At 40.6% G+C, this 16,709-nt stretch overlaps 1 protein-coding gene across 1 annotated transcript in view; it reads left to right on the top strand.

The window, feature by feature from the left end:
• The window catches only part of LOC306967352 (F-actin-uncapping protein LRRC16A-like), a 46,222-nt gene that overhangs the window by 7,743 nt on the left and 21,770 nt on the right, over positions 1 to 16,709 (top strand). The window contains exons 3-9 of the mRNA XM_079562341.1: positions 9,589 to 9,639; positions 13,552 to 13,611; positions 14,766 to 14,887; positions 15,049 to 15,146; positions 15,290 to 15,360; positions 15,449 to 15,522; positions 15,669 to 15,744. Of these exons, the coding sequence (XP_079418467.1) occupies positions 9,589 to 9,639; positions 13,552 to 13,611; positions 14,766 to 14,887; positions 15,049 to 15,146; positions 15,290 to 15,360; positions 15,449 to 15,522; positions 15,669 to 15,744 (552 nt within the window). The remainder of the gene's footprint in view (positions 1 to 9,588; positions 9,640 to 13,551; positions 13,612 to 14,765; positions 14,888 to 15,048; positions 15,147 to 15,289; positions 15,361 to 15,448; positions 15,523 to 15,668; positions 15,745 to 16,709) is intronic.

The following is a 16,709-nucleotide window of genomic DNA, read 5'->3' as shown; positions in this document are numbered from 1 at the left end:
AAACACTCCACAGGGGAGAGACGCATTGATGGCAAAGGAGCAGAGGATAATTGTTAATTGGAAATTAGCAGTCATTATTTCATGCTGCCCGTGTGGCCTGCAGAGCGCTCCCAACACATTGTATATATGGTTTTGTATATCTATATCTTTCTATCTTTATGTTTTGTATTTGTTAAAAGCAGAACAAACAAGCAATATAAAGCAATATCCATCCATCCATCTTCTTCCACTTGTCCGTTGCCGGGTCGTGGGGGCAGCTGTTGGAGCTGCCCAAATCACATTGCACCAGCCCCTCTGGCTCCTCTTGCAGGTGGTGGGTCCACGGGAGGACGGCCTCACGATAAACCGGGTCTGTTGGTCTCTCATAAGGGGCTTCTGAGCCGCTCTTTGTCTGATCCGTCACCTAGGACCTGTTTGCCCTGGGAGACCCTACCAGGGACACGAAGCCCCCGACAACAGAGCTCTTAGGATCATTCAGGTGCTCAAACCCCTCTACCACGTTAAGGTGGCGGTTCCAGGAGGGGATATAAAGCAATATACAAAAACATTTTAGTATGGATGTTGAGGTTGGAGGTTGCAATGCTCTTTACATGTACCACCCCAACTTAAACTGTTCCTATGGGTGGGGGTTATTATCGCAATGGCTGCTATGAAAACATGAGACCTTAGACACTGTACATACTGTATGCTTTGGACAGCTGTAGTTGACTTTATTACATCTTTTTCTCCTTTAGGATGGAGGGATTTGTGTGAAACAATGCCCACAGATCAGATAAAAATGTGTTTTCTAGCACCTCAAAACTGAAGTATATTGTATAATCTTTCTCTTTAGTTAATCCGGTTGTCTGGCTCAGTGGGTCCTTAGATAAACTGTCCTGGCATGACTTTGCAGATTAAAAGCTACACACATTAGTGAGTAGTCCACCTTCTATCACCCATGAATGATATAACAAAGCATCATTTATAAACCCATGAATGATGTGTAATGATGTCATAATCTTCTGAGTGTAATTTTTGTAAAAACCCTTTCCTATTCCTTATGGAAGTTAAAGCATCACCAACAATATTTTCCATAGATATTCATATTCTCATCCTTTGTTTATTTTTGGTCCTTGTTTGAGCAGAAGAGACTCACTTGGCCCTGCCGTTGCTGATTGTGGAATGACCCCAAAATAATTAAGTTTGCAACCTCATGCCATGAATTTTCAGCATATCACCCAATCATTTAGCTGAAAATTCTCCCCCAGCTCTAAATCGAACTCCCCTGAGAGACATTTCTTAGCGTCAGCTCCTAGTCCCGCTCACTCTCATTCATCTTCATCGCCCCGCAGGTCAGGGTCATTGTCACTCATTGTCTCTGTAATAGAATTGTCCAGCCTCGATGCTTGACTGGGTTGAGTTTTTAAATACCGCTTGAACACTCGACATGTACAGTACTGTTCAGACCCCGTATCATTGTGGTTTCACCTTACCGGGAATGATTTCATAATGGCATTGCTTGCTTGGTGCACTGTGCGGTCACTGTGTTGTGGGCTTTGGGGGTTCACAGACACATCCATTATTGATTGGTCGTAATGACATTTGTAAACCGCTGGAACAAAACTGGTCTGGCGTCTTTGATAACTGACAAACCATAAATCTTAAGTGACAAAATGAAATGTATTGATGGGATTTGAACTAGGGATGCACTGGTATCAGATATCGGGTTTCGGCTACAAATCCGATACTGAACCGATACCCAGTTTTGTCTCTCAATGCCTTAATAACACAACCTTTACCATCTAAAACTAAGTGAATGTATTGTTGATCGCTGCGCAAAATGCTGAGGTTAGCATCAGTATGCTAAAACTAATCAAGGCTGGATCAGAAACTATGACAGAAATACTAAAAGTAGCCAAATAAAATGAAATAACCACTGCTGAAGCCAAGTGTTTGTATTTTAGTTAAAGAAATAACATATATGTAATGATCAGGTCACTTCCTGTGAGTTGTGTATACAGTATTAAAGGGACTATACAGAGTTTAAAAATGTTGTCTCTTAAAGAGACAGAGGCCTATTTCAAGCCATTCGCTACAGCCATTTTGAGAGAGCAATTTTATTCAAGGCAGTTATTTTAATTTACTGCATTTACAGACCAACAGAAGGTTTCGTCATCATTGTAGGGTGCTATAGACTGGTGCTATGTGATTGAAAAAAACATAATACCCCCTCTTTAAGAAAGTCTCTTGGTATCGGCAAATATCGGATATCGGCAAACCCCAGTATCTCAAACCCCAGTATCCATAGCAAAAAAGCTGCATCTCTAAATTGAACCTTGCACTTAAAAGACGAGCCTGAGTGTTGCCCTCTGATTCAGTGAGTGACAGTCGCTGGCACGCAAGCAGCAACTCAGCAGCAAAATGACCACTGTGACTTCAGGGCAGCGCTGTCCCATGTTCTTGCTGCATGGCTGCTCTTCTTGTTACTGCATCTAATGGTGTGGCACAGTTTTTCTATTATCACCATATGCAAGTGCTGTCCTTCAGATTTATGTCATTAATATCGCTTTTTATCGTGTGCTTGAAATGCACTTGCGCACATTACAAATTAAAATGTCCACCATTATTTTTTTTATTATACCGTAGCCTATTCAAATTATCTTTAGACCCGAGAGGCTGTTGTAGTGCACATGGGGCACGCCTGGAATCAGACATCAGGAGCTGGGATTGCTTGTTTAACATATGCATTTTAAATCATAAAACTTGAAGGTTTCCATGTACAACCTAATAAAGCGTACAACCCACGTTGTGATTTTTCGTAATGTGATCATAGTCATAGGAGACATTGTGGCTGAGTGGTTTGTGTTTTTATATCGCATCGAGAAGGTCCTTGGTTTGATTTTTGACTCTGTGGGCAGACAGAGTTTGCTGGTTCTCTCATGTCTGGATGGTTTTGCTCTGTTTCATACATTAAACCAAAATATACAAAATAGTTTAACTTCTTAACCCCCGCCTGAACTGAGAGTTTACAGCCTATAGGCCAGTTTAACGCCTCATTTGAAAACTCATTGAAGACCTACAAAACTCATCAAAGCTTCATCCTTTGTCACATTTTCATTGCTCTTTTGTTGCACTTTTCTCACATATTTGTCATGTTTTCATTGCTTTATTGTTGCCACATTTTTATCACATTTTTCATTGCATTTTTGTGGAATTATTGTCACGTTTGTTTTTTTGCATTTAATGTAACTGTGATCAAGCCACAACAAAAATGTGACCAAAACATGTCAAAAAAGCAACACAAACATGATGAAAACACAACCAAAAAGGACAAAAATGTGACGTGATCATAACGAGGGAGAAGCTTGAGTTTTGCTGGTCTTAGTTTTCAAATGAGGCTTTACACTGGCCTATAGTCTGTAACTCCTGTCAAGTCTTGAGAAAATGCACTTTGTTAAAGAGTGGGTAAGAGGTAAGAGGGAAGAGGTAAGAGGTTAAATCCTTCAGGTTTGGAAATGCGTCCCCGGACATCGCAGCCCAGTCGTCCACTGCTCCTCACATGTCTATCCCGACATGGACAATAAAGTATGTATTAACTTTAATAATACGGCCATGCACAAAAGTTGGATAGACTTTGTATGTAACTTTTCCACATTACAATCTAAAGTCTCTGTTTGAGTTGTTGAGATGAGCTGTGTCTTACGGAGTATAGTCGACTGGTTTCAAGTCCCTTAAAGTGGCTACTGGTGCAGAGGAAATGCCCTCCCCGTATCCACCCTGGTCACTTTGTAGTGGGCTCTTGTGTGTTCAGTCAAGCGCATCTGCTTCTCATCTGAGTGCTTATCGTTACTTAATTTGAGTTTGAGAATTAAGGATAGACTCGCACAAATACGATCTACTTCCTAAACTATTTCAAATATGTTGTACAAGCTTTCAAATTGTATCGGGCATCCGCAGTTACTTATGCAACACAATCTGTTTAAAAATCCATTTAACTCCTTTCATCCTTTTGCTTTGATGCGTAATTGTTATCCTAGCACGACCTCTGCATCGGGAGCCCCACCAACGCTTGTGATCTCTGCTAGAATAACTTCATTTCTATCATTGACACTGGCAGTACAAGCCGTGGGTAATGCCAACACAGACCAAAGTGCCCCACTCCCCCCCCCTCCCCATCTGCTGCTCTGCCTTTGTCTCTGTCATTCCTTTCTTCCCAGTGTGCCTTCTTCAGTACCTGTGGGCTTACTGTAAAAAGTGCAATTCAATCTAGAAACCAGAACCATATTACATAAACCTATGCCAGTTTTTAGCTTTACAATTCATGTGGAAAATAATGTGATTATCTTGATTTATTAATACAATAGTAATAATCCTGTTTACTAATTTATCAGGGAAATTAAACTACAACCTTCTGTCAGACTCTCCAATAATGATTTTGTACATTCATTTTATTTCGTATTTTCGTATCTCCTTCTTACTGTTCTTTGTTACCCATCCCGTAAACAAGCCTCACTTCATAATTCCTCCTTGTTTGTTCAGCCCTTCTGTATTGATTATTTTCATTCCAAAGATCCTGGCTCCTTGGCATCGCTACACTCGCACGCCTCTGCATTATTGTGTCTGCCTGGCATGCTGATGAATCAACCCGCGTCTGCCTTATCTGTGAGTGAAGCGCACGCAGGGGGGTCTGAGGACGACCTGCAGCGGGACGACGGTCTCCTCTGGGACCTCCCTTCCATCAACCCTGACAGCATCCAGCTCGTAAAAGCCCAGATCTGTATCCAGTATTACGCGGAGTAATCTGTAGCGTTTAATCCCGCGGCAACCTTTTGAATCCCACAGCCAACCTCGGATGTGCTGAGCCTTGGTTTGTGTTTTAGACATGGTGTGGTTGCAATAATAGCAGCAAGACATGTTCTAAACTAGTGTGAATGTGCAACCGCTTTAATCAAGTGTAAGAAATGCAGTAGAGAGCGCATGTAACTTATTTATTTTCATCATGTTGACATATTTTCTGAAATAATAATTGGCCAAGCAAATAAACAACATCCTGCTCTGAGCACTATCTCCACCATTGCCAGACAAAAGATCAGTGCCTTATCAAAAGTCAACGTGATTAAAACACAATCACGCTCATAATACTCTTTTTACAGAAGCAAGGGGCTACATAGTGGGATGCCACGAGGAAGAGCATTTTCCTCCATGCCACCACTCACTCCTGCTGCAGCTGTGGTCTGATTACTGCGACCAATCAAACGCGTTCAGGAAGTGCCACCGTCGGCCGCCTTTGTTCCCCTCCACGCTCCTCTCCTCAGCAGTAAAACCATAATGACGGGCATGGCAGTGATAAAAGGAAATTGATGTCTCTTTTTAGCGCTGGCTTTGGCTCCTGGCACAACGTGAAGGGGGCATACAATGAATACATTTCCTGCTGCCCTAATTGGATCTTCACCATTACAAATCTTTCCTAAAAATCTAACCTGAAACTAGTATTTAATTTTGTGCTCAATGAGATTAGCTACATTATTACCTTCAGATGCCGCACTGGCTTATGGTTGTATGAAGCATATGTTGCGCTTCACTTTGTGGACAAATTGTGCAGAGATTCCTGCGTATTTGGAAGCTGCAGTGGAGACCCCAGCTGCCTTGTCAGCAGCTTGTACTGGCTGTGCAAAATCAATTTATTGCCTTGCTTTAGATATTCACCTTAAGAGTTGTACTTCACAAGAAATATCTTTAACCTTTTAATTATTTATGTTTTGTAAATGCATGTGCTTTGTTTTATTATCGTCATTTTAACCAATTAAGTATTGTTGTTCTACATGACAAATTAGGACAGGAAAGAATGGGTAAAAGTCCAATTGTGATGCAAATTGTAAAGGATTTTTATTTTCTTTTTTTTGTCCAAACAAGGCTTAACAAAGCATATGGCACTGTTCCATATCGGTCTATTGAGCTGCAGTCTGGGACCTATTGCCTCCCTCTTGCACCATCCGTAAATGTAGGCTGGAGAAATGCATGTTGTCAGCAATGTACAATTCATGTGACACATTTATTGGAAAAGAGTTGCTAGGTTTTTGTAATCGTGTCATTGTACAAGTGGCAGATTTTCATTCGCTGTCACATGTTAAGGAAATAAAAAAGATATGAGATTGAAAAAAGGGGATTTATGCTGATCCCACGGCTATTGATCGATTGCACATGGAACATAGATAGGATCATCTCTGTCACACTACGGTGGACAGAGATGAAATGGCTCCTGAACACTTTGCCTTCATTATGAACCTGCCCTGTGATTGGATTTAACCATGGCTCCTTATCAGCAAAACAGCACTTACAATCTATTAAGTCATTGCTCTTCCCCTTCCGCTTTAACGTGGTCCACTAACGAATTGATCTTTCACTACACAGAAACAAAGCTTTTCTCATTGTCCATGCCCCGTGTTATTCTTTCCTTTTTATAAACATTTGCTCAGTGCCTAAAAATACCTTTATTCCACTGGCCTTTGTTGACAGCGAGCATGTGAGTCATTGAGTTTAGACACGGACATTCAGCGCTTTATTCGGTCCCCAAGAGGCAAAGTCTGTGCTTATTTATTAAGTTGGCAATACATAACAAACTCTATATCTTCATTTATCTCTCAGCTGTAGCACTACATTTCAGCTTGGCATGTGATGATTATAGTTATTTTGCTAGCTGGGATTTGATATGATTAATGCATTACAGATAATGGCGGATAAAAAAGGATTCTCAATTTGCTTTGCTTGAAAATTTAAGAAAGGCCTGAATTTCCTAGGCTAAAAGAGCTGCAGCAGTAGCAATATTGTGAGTGACGGGTCCTGTGAAGTGTGAATGCGCCTCGAGATGGATGAAGAAAGCCTTCTTTTCCGGAAATAGATTTCCTCTCTGACTCAGTGACTGCAGATGAAACAGTGTCCAGTCGCTCACAGCGCGGGAGCGAAGCCTAAACAAGGTGATCTGTGTTTTAGGGGAGAAATAGTTATTGGCACTTTTATGTGTGACCAACTGAGCGTCTATCAGTTTGTACAGCGTGTGCAGCGCCATGGTAACCGCTGCCTGTCTGAACGGCTGCTCATGTGGGGGAGATCAAAAGGGGGGGAAGAAAGAGAGGGTTTGGCAAATAAAAGTTAAGATGTTGCTGTTGGGAGTAGCTCATTGTACTGTAAAAAAAAAAAAAAAAAAAAAAAAAGTCTTAACCCCCGCTTGAACTGAGCACATTTCCCCCAGTTTGGCTTTACCCAAAACCTAAAAGCTTAAAAACAAAGCATCAAAATAGCAACGAAAATGAGGATGAAAACGCTGCATGAAAGTGTCAAAAACAAGGCGATAACAAGACAAAAACGTTATAAAAAAAGCTATGAAAAGCAATAAAACAGCCACAAAAATGGGACAAAAGCGTGACAAAAAGCCTAATAAAAAGCCACAAAAATGTTTCAAAAATGTGACAAAAACGTCGCGACAATGTAACGACAATTTTGCGATCACCTTTGTGGGTCTTAGCTTTAAAATGAGGCATTACACTGTTGCTCTCCTGTAGAGAAGCTTGTAGATTTAGGGGTAACACTTTATTTTACAGTTCCCTTGATACAATGTAGTGTGCTCTGTAACAATTGTGTAATAGTTTGTACCTACACAATGGAATGATATGTATTTGTAGTTTGTAGGTACATAATGTAATAAGACATAGCTCTAACCCTAACCCTAAGGGTCTCGTGTCCTATTACATCATCATACAAAGTACTAATACAAGTTATTCCATCGTGTATCTAACCCATAGGTACAAGTTACTACACATTGTTACAGAGCACATTACATTGTACTAAATTTAGTTAGGTACAATGTATCAAGGTACTGTAAAATATAGTGATCAGTTCGGGCGAAGTTTAAGAGGCCAAACTCCCATGAACAAATACTACAAAAAAGCTGTCAACTTTTTTTTTTTACCCTTGCTTTATTCTGTCTTAGAAATTACTAAAGACGGTGCTGTTTATTATTAGGGCTGCAAGATAAATATTGCAAACCTACACAATGGGAGAACATGTAAACTACTGTCCGAGATCCGATCTCAACTTAATGAACCTAATCAGACTGCAAGAAGCAACAATGGATCTGCTCCAGACTAATTTACCCCCCTAAATTTGTTATTATTTTATAATTTTTACACAGTACAGTTTATAATCACTAATGGTCTGGAAGTTGCATGGTTGGTCAAATAGAAGTGAAAGTTATATTACACTGTATATTTTTAAATTCTGACCTTGCACTCTTTGTTATAATTTAATCAAGCTCGCATAAATAGGGACTCGTATATCAAGAAATGATATGCCAGATCAATATGTAACTCACAGCAAGCTAGTAGGCTGATGCTCTTTGTAAGATTTGTTTTCTATTCTTAAATTGAATGCTATGATGGGATGGATGCTCTTATATCAAATGCAACAGATAAATTGCACTCAACTTTCCTCAACAGCGCTTCCAAATGTATCGCTAATCTCTATCTAAATGTGTCTGATTCAGAGACACCAGGAGCAGATGTCCGGTGAGTTCTCTTAGCCATGATCTACCCGTCCTGCCATCTGGTTGTCCCCAAACAAACTGGGGGCAATATGGTGGTCATGTGAAACTCTGGCTCAAAGTAAAGCCGTGGGCCTCAAGTCAAAGGGGGGCAGACAGGGAGAGAGGACAGAGGGAGGAGGACAGAACCAGAGTGGAGGGGTGGGGTTTTGGATGCAGGGGGTTTAATGACTGCCCACTTTCAATAACACAATCATAAAACAAAATAGAAATGCCTGCTTCATTTATGTACATGTATGTGGTATACCTGGTCATTTTTTCTTCAGTGCAAGCAGCCGATTTATATTTAAGTCTGGCCGGTGCTCTGTGGAGGTTATGTTTGGTCACTCAGCGCAGCCTGTCTGTGTCTATCACATCAAGCCTCTCACATGCACAGCACTGTGGTCTTTCAGGGCTGCCAGATTCTGCCTCTTTCTCATTCATGGCACCTACACTGCAGAAATCTGCTTTACATGCTGTTTGATTAGACTTTGTGGTTAAGTGGGTGTTTGGACATTCATGGCAAACATAGGTAGTTTATATTGTAAGTCTGAATGTTTAGTTAATAATGATGCTTTGCTTCTATTCATGCACAAAATGATATTGTGTTGCGTCTTTCATCTCATCCTGTATTAGCTTTGTCTGCAACCAAAGCCAAGTGACCTTTCCAGCAGTAGTGCTTGTCCACTTTGGAATTTCAAGTTTTGGCCGTACCCTTTTTCACTCATTCGTGCTTGACGTTTAACTCTCCAAAATGCAACAGAAGCAGCCAACTATGACATCTTTTTTTGTTTGAATTTCCCCCCTCTGCTATTAAACACATACCTTTTAGGCCCTCTAGTAGTTCCCTGTGTTTTAAGGGGTTTTCTTGTAGTTGTACATTCATTGCCACATGTCTCTCAAGTCGGTGAGTCAACCTGAGTCCCCCCGTGAGCTTTGTCATTTCCTTGTTCTTTTGCTTGTGGCTGGTGTATATTTACTGTAGTGTGTACTTACTGCCACATACTTATTATTCTCTCTGATCTCTCTTACAGGCTCTGGCATCTCACCGAGTGTACCTCCTGACGGCTCGTATTCCCGCAAAGGTAAGGCTGCCATCATTTGTAGACCTGTTTTGTGCCAGTTTAAGCGTCAGTGTCTGTGGAGGCAAAAGACTGTGTTTAAAAATATCAGCAGGTTTGTTTTATGTAAAATTGCATACTCAGTATATAGCGTTTAATTCCTCCAAGAGCTGGTCACATAATGTGCCACAGATGGGAATTCTTTTGCACATAGCGAGGTATTGAACATCTGTTGTTAGATATAGCACCATCAGTGCAAGAAAACTCCAGTTTCTAACGGTACATTATGTTCACAAATTTTTTTTGGATGGCAATTTTTCAGATTAGCACAACATGTATTGTCACAAATTATTATGCAGGTTGGGAAATTATTTGTGTGACACATTCTCAAAATGGAGCTTGGAGGCAAATGGGAAAGTGAAAGATGGTTGCCACATATGACCAGAGACCAAGGCAAGGGACGATTATTTTAGGCATGGCAAGTTTATTTATAAAGCACATTTCATGTCAGAGACAACTCAATGTGCCTCACACCAAACACAAATATACAATGAAAATACAATAAAAACAAATAACGACACTATTCGTTAAAATACATTCATAAAAATACATTTGTTGAAATACATTGAATTGCCATAGGCAACTGTAAATAGGCATGCTTTCAGTCTGGACTTAGAGATAGTCAGAGTCGAGGCCTGTCTCACGTCGTCACGGAGACCGTTCCAGACCTTTGCTGCATGATACTGAAACACAGCTTCACTGTGTTTTGTGGTGACTCTAAGAACCACCAGGAGACCCCTCCCTGGTGCCTGACCATGAAGAGACTTGAACACAAGTAGAGCTATTTTAGTCTATTATCTGAGGAACAGGAAGCCAGTGCAGAGACCGGAGCACTGGACTAATGTGGTCGTATTTCCTGCCTCTTGTCAGGACTCGAGCAGCAGCATTTTGGATATACTGCAGCTCTAACAGCTTGTTCAGAGAGGCCAGTGAACAGGCCGTTACAATAGTCTGACTGGATTAGCATGGATTAGTCTCTCCAGGTCTGTTTTTTTATTATAGCAATGCTTTTTTTGGATGGTAAAAGGCCGCTGATGTAATTGACTCAAAATGTTAAAATTCAAGTCTGAGTCCATGATTACCCCTAGACTTCTAACTTGATTTTTAGGTTCTAGTGAAAGACCTTTTATTCAGCACAATTCATACACAAGGCATTTCAAGGTGCTTCACAGTTGCATACAATTAAAAGAAATCGGATAAAATCCAGGTCTGAACAAACGTAATGGGTTGGTGCCACAATGGCTCAGATGGAGCGATCCGTCTCATGACTGAAAGGTCAGAGGTTGGAATCTCTGCTCCTGCAAGTGCTGACTGTTGTTGTGTCCAAGGGAAAAACACTTCACCCACCTTCTGTGTGTATGGATGTAGAGTGTGTGGTGATCTGAGGGGCCGATAGCACAGATTGGCAGCCACGCTTCCCGTCAGCTATATTAATAGCTTACCACCACCGACTATGGGAAGAATTAACGCCTGCAGTGAAGTGCTTTGAGAAGCTTGTCAAGCTTGTAAAGTACAATACAAGTGTAAACCTTTATTTATTACAATTTCACCATACATGAAGGCAGCATATAAGCACACACAAAGATACAGTGTTTACTAATGCAGTTTTATTTCAAAATGCTTTTATTTATGTACTTTCTGTTAATCTTTTATGCCTGATTGACATTTCCTTATTAGTGAGAGCACATTAGAGTCAATGAATGTCTACTTAATGTGATGTACTTAAAAATATATATAGAAAATTAAAAGATCAAAATGTGGCGTTCCCTTCAAACAGCTATATTTCCAGAGTCAATATTGAGCCTGTGGGGAAGGTTTAGGTGATTGATCAGCAGCTTAAAGGTGATTTATTGGAGTCCCAGTGAGTGCTCCTTTTTTTTTTCCCGTCATACGTTTTCTGTGTATTGAGTGAGTTGTTTTATTTTGCTGTGTTCAAGTGTTGTTTGGAAGAAGCCCCTTGTGACCTCATATATCAGTCCTCCCTCCAAGCTGCCTCTGCTGCTCCTTGTCGACCTGTCTGTGCTGCTCGACAGCTTGATTCAAAGTTTTATTAGTTCATGGAACCTTCCAGTTGTAAAAGATTTGTTTGAATACCCGGCTATGTACTTTTCCCAGTGTAATTCGTCTTCTGGAACTTGGCCGATTTAAAGGTTTCTCCATTGCGTCAACTGAACTTATACTGATAATTCACCTCCCAACATTACTATATTAAATTACGCGATTAACTGTAAATATTGCACCCAAAACTGTATTTTTTTGGTATGTCTTCTAAAAATCTATGTCTTTTAGTCGACAAACCAAAGCTGGAAATTGTAGTTGGGATATTGTTGTTTTAGGGGACGTTGTGGATTTTTTGGTTGAAGTCTTTTCTGCAGCAGCAGTAGTAAACCTTACAACATGTTGTGTTTGTTTCTGTGTTCTCAGAAGCATCAGTATCCCCCTCTAGCCCTTTGCACACTCACATCTCTGTGGGTTTGTTCTTCAATTGATGCCTAACTCTGCTTGAGAAGCTGCAGGGCCTACAACCTGTCAGTGCAAACCTAAACACACCGTCATTCATCTCTGTTGTTTTAGTTTCAACTCTCTTGGCTATATCTCTGTCAGACTTGTGCTAGTTGGTCTTCATTCATTTGAAAGAATAGTTTATCTTCAGGAGTGGGTCAAAAGTAGGTCACAGTGGCAGACTGCTATGATACGGATGAGAGCAATATTTGGACATCCTCTCTCATCTTTGTGTGACACCTGCTCATTGGCAGCTGTTCAGATTGATCTACATCTCTGTCTAGAGAGCTATACTCAAATTGTCCCGACTAGGTGAGAAGTTGGCCATGGTAGACCCAATTAAACAGCGACTGTATTTTTGTTGTCTTTATGTTTATCATTGGTGAAAATAAAGTTAACAAAAAAGAAAGAGCTGAGCTGAGCAGAGCTGAGTAGGGAGACATAGAGAGAAGGAAAAAAGAAGCAATGATACTGTTAGTGGGCAACATGCTTTACCTCCTGCATTTATAGCTATGACGTCGCAATTATGCATAGATTCTATTTTCAGTAAAATGTCTAGCAAATCCTTACTTTTTAAAGCTGTAAAACAAGCCGAGACACAATAAGAACATTGAAGGAAATCACTGCGCTCGATACAGCTGACTCTCAGACAAAGACCTAGTGAGTAAGCGCACTATAGAGCACACATACCAAGTGCACAGTGCAGACAGTAGACGTCTCTGCTCTGATGTCTGAGGCTGCACGAGCTCCCACCTGGACCGGCCTGGCTCCGCTCCCTGGCCTGCCCCGGGGCGCTCTGTCTCAGAGTGCAGTGAGACGGTGGTGGATGTACAGTGGTGAGGGAGAGCACACACCAGTCTCTCCGCCTCTCTGTGAAAAAGCTCCTCTTTCCTTTTTAGGCATGGAAAAGAAGCAGCTGCTTTGTCTTGGTGCTTTGTCCTGAAATATCCCCTCCATACAGAATTAGAAAGTCTGGTGCTGGTGATTCTTGTTGTGTTCACTTTGAGAAAGCATGTGCAGTATATTACATTGTAGTTCATATGTAAACAATGATGGTATAAGGATGTACCAATTAAGAAATAATAATGATCTTTATATTATACTATACTATTGAGGGTGCTGTGTGAAGCAACTAAAGCCTTCAAGTAATGTAAATAATTCCTATACCTTATTGCTTGGCATGACATGATATGGTGATTGAGTCTGCACTGAAGCCCAGACACTCTCCTAAAGTAAAGAAAATGACTATATTCTCTCCTATTAATTATGTTCCAGACATTCCTGTTAGTCACCGCATGAGACCATTTACTTGAAAAGCTTTAGTCATGGGATGCTGACACCAACCATAACATTTCTTTTATTTTTTTTCTTCAGGTGGAGCACTCCTTCAACTATCTGGAGATCCAGGGGGTTGCTTGTAATAAGCCTACACAGGTAACAAAGTAACACACTACAAATAGCAATAGAGCAAAAGACAGACCATCTACAGCTCAGAATTATGACAAAAGTGACATTTTTACCTTGATTCTTTTGAGCAGTATGCAGCATTTACCTCTAATAAACCAAACTACGCTATAAAGATATTTGAGGCTAGGGTTAAAGTACAAATGAATGGGGATTTTCCATCTGTATTTGACCCATTCATCAATGCAAAGCGCGAGGTACAAGCAGGAGTTGTGCATGTTTTGAGTAAAAGAAGTTGTACGAAGAAAGCAAGATTATTGGAAAGAACATAAAACGTACAATACATTTGAATTGTTTTCCTATTCCAATTGATAACACCGAAAGAAACTTAAATTCTTTGTCCCTTTATCTTTTTTTAAGCTTTAATTTATTTCTGAAAGGCACCAGAGCCCCCTGTCAATGACCATAATGTACCTATTAAATATGATAATCCCCCGCTAACCAGCAGCCACCTACAGCTGAACCTCTTCTCCAGTTCTCAGTCCATTACTTATCAAGACGGATAGTTCTGAATCCTTAATAAATAGCAGCTGGGATTATGATAATTTTAACCTATAGAAACGGCACACGTCACATCAGTATTTGCATAAGTCGCCTTTCAGTAGCAAATGTCACTACATCCACGCATTTATTTCAAATTAAGTTGTGGGACGGACCTGAACGGGCAGTACTGCGACAGTCTAACTTGCAAACATGAAGATGGTTGTTTAGTGGGTGTCGTAGTAATGAGGCTTAGGCACAAATCCAACCTGGAAGAGTGATCTGCAGCGTCACAGCCCCAGGTTTGATTTGCATATTCTCCCCGTGTGTGAGTGGGTTTCACTTTGGTTTTTACGTACTGTATCAAGCCCAAACATGCACAGTTGTCCTTCAGCTCGGTACTCTAATCAAGATCGTGTCTGAAGATCAGGAGGTGCTGCATTACTGTGACCCAATGCTCCTGACAGGTCGCCTTCAGGCACTGGTTAAAGGGTGGGTCAAAGGAAGAGGGCAAATATTCCTGAGTCAATAGTGGGTGGGTGTACTTTTGTATTTGTATTAGGGAGTGGTAGTAGTGGTGGAAAGAGCAATGTACTCCTTAATGTGGTTTCAGCTGTGTACTAATCAGTGCATCTGTCTTTTAGCTGTCAATAGAGTACGAGCGCGGGTTCTTCTCGTTGAAACTGTTGTCCACAGAAGAGGTCAATGAGGTGGTGGCTCACATTGGGAACTGTATGCAGAGGATATGTCCAGGTCTTCCTCCACCGTGAGTTTAGACTTATAATAATGTTCATCACTCCTCAAAGTAGCCCCTTGTTATTTACTGGAAAAAACATGAACCTTCAGAGTAATGACTGATCCATAGAGCTAACTTTGTATGAGGCACACAGGCTTTTCATTTTCTGTTTTAAATGTATTTTATACTAGGAAAGTTATGAAGAAGCTGAGCATGGAGCCTCCAGACAGACTGGCCTCTTTACAAACGCAGTGGGAGAACCACAAGCCTGGAGAACCTGGGCCATGTGGTAGGAACAAACTACTTCATTCAGATTTACACAAAGGCATATTTTATCTCATTTAAGATGTTATCTATGTTTAAACTGACTGATTTTTTGCCTCCTGTTCTCTATGGGGGTGTTTTTGTAACCATGATTTTGCTTCTTTGCAGGCGGCTTCTCTCAGATGTACAAATGTGTTTGTGATTGGCTCGGGCTGCCGTACAGGGAAGAGGTGCAGTGGGTCAGTATCGTACAATATACAAAAAAAAAATACTTTAATCTGATGTCTAATTAACCATATCAGGCACATAACCAGTGTTTCTCTTCAGGACGTCGACACCATCTATTTAACACAAGATTCCAGAGAACTTAATCTGCAGGATTTCAACCATTTGGAAAACAGGCAAGGCCCCACTTTCTAAATGTGTATTTTTACGACCCTATAACATTTCTCAGTGTATTTTTAAAACTGAAATGAGCTGAAACATTGCTTTGCTGCAGTAGAGATAAAGTACTGACCAGAAGCTGATTTTTTTTGCTCTTCCTCAGGGACCTGGTGGCCATAATTGCAGTGTTGGAATTCAACCAGTGGTTTACAAAGCTCTCCACCAAGGACTGTAAACTGGTCAGTCGTGTTTCACTTATTACACCAGCGTAATTTAACTTCAAAATTCAACTTGATCCTAGATGTCAATAGTGTGAATATCAACCCTGCCTTAACCCAGCACATTTTCTCTAGTTCAGCTTAACCCAAATTGAAAAGGTTCTTGACTGAAACCTACAGCCTATAGGCCAGTGTTATTTGAAAGCGAAGACTTACAAAACTGATTGTACCTTTTTTGTTCCTTTGTTGCTGTTTTTTTTTTTTTTTTTCGATTTTCTTTCTTTTTTTTCTTTTCGGCTTGGTCACTCGTACAATTTTTTTGTTGTGTTATTGTCGCTTTTCCGGCATGATTTTGTTGCTCTTTTGTTGCATTTTTGTCACATTTTGGAATTGTTTTCTTTTTGTTTTTGGTGGTTTTCGTTGGGTTTTGGTCCCTTTTTCCATCTCATTTTTGTCACTTTTTGTGGCTTTATCATCACTCTTAAGTCGTGTGTTTTTGTGGCCTTTTTATTGTGTTATTGTTGCTTTTCAGGCACGTTTTTTGTCACTCTTTTGCCACTTATTTGCTTTTCGATATGGTAAGGCCAAACTGGAGAAAATGTGGTCCATTCAGGTGGGGGTTAAGATACACATGCATTTGGGCTCTTGGTCTCAGCATTTTTCAAAGCTTCCCATAAACTTTTCTTCATTATAGCTGGTCTTTTTCCAAGTTTCCAAAGCAATTAGGGTTTTTACTTGCCAAAATTACATAAGATGATATTTTGTTTGTGTGTATAGTTATAAAGTTATGTTGAAAGTGTTTATGTCTGGGGTGTCTCAATACCGTAACTATGGACAGTAGAAAACCAAGTCCATCTTTATTGTCCACAAGGGGAAATTCTTCTTCACGTACACAGTGCATGTTCGACAATAGGACATACAGTACAGTAGATAAGAAAGTACACTCAGCCGGGCCTGGTGTTAAGAAGCGTGACGGCTGAGGGGAT

This window comes from Gobius niger (genome assembly GCF_951799975.1).
Source record: "Gobius niger genome assembly, chromosome: 8".
In the NCBI taxonomy this organism is placed as follows: domain Eukaryota; kingdom Metazoa; phylum Chordata; class Actinopteri; order Gobiiformes; family Gobiidae; genus Gobius; species Gobius niger.
The sequence above is the reverse complement of the archived record's forward strand: the minus strand, read 5'-3'. Positions and strand labels throughout refer to the sequence as shown.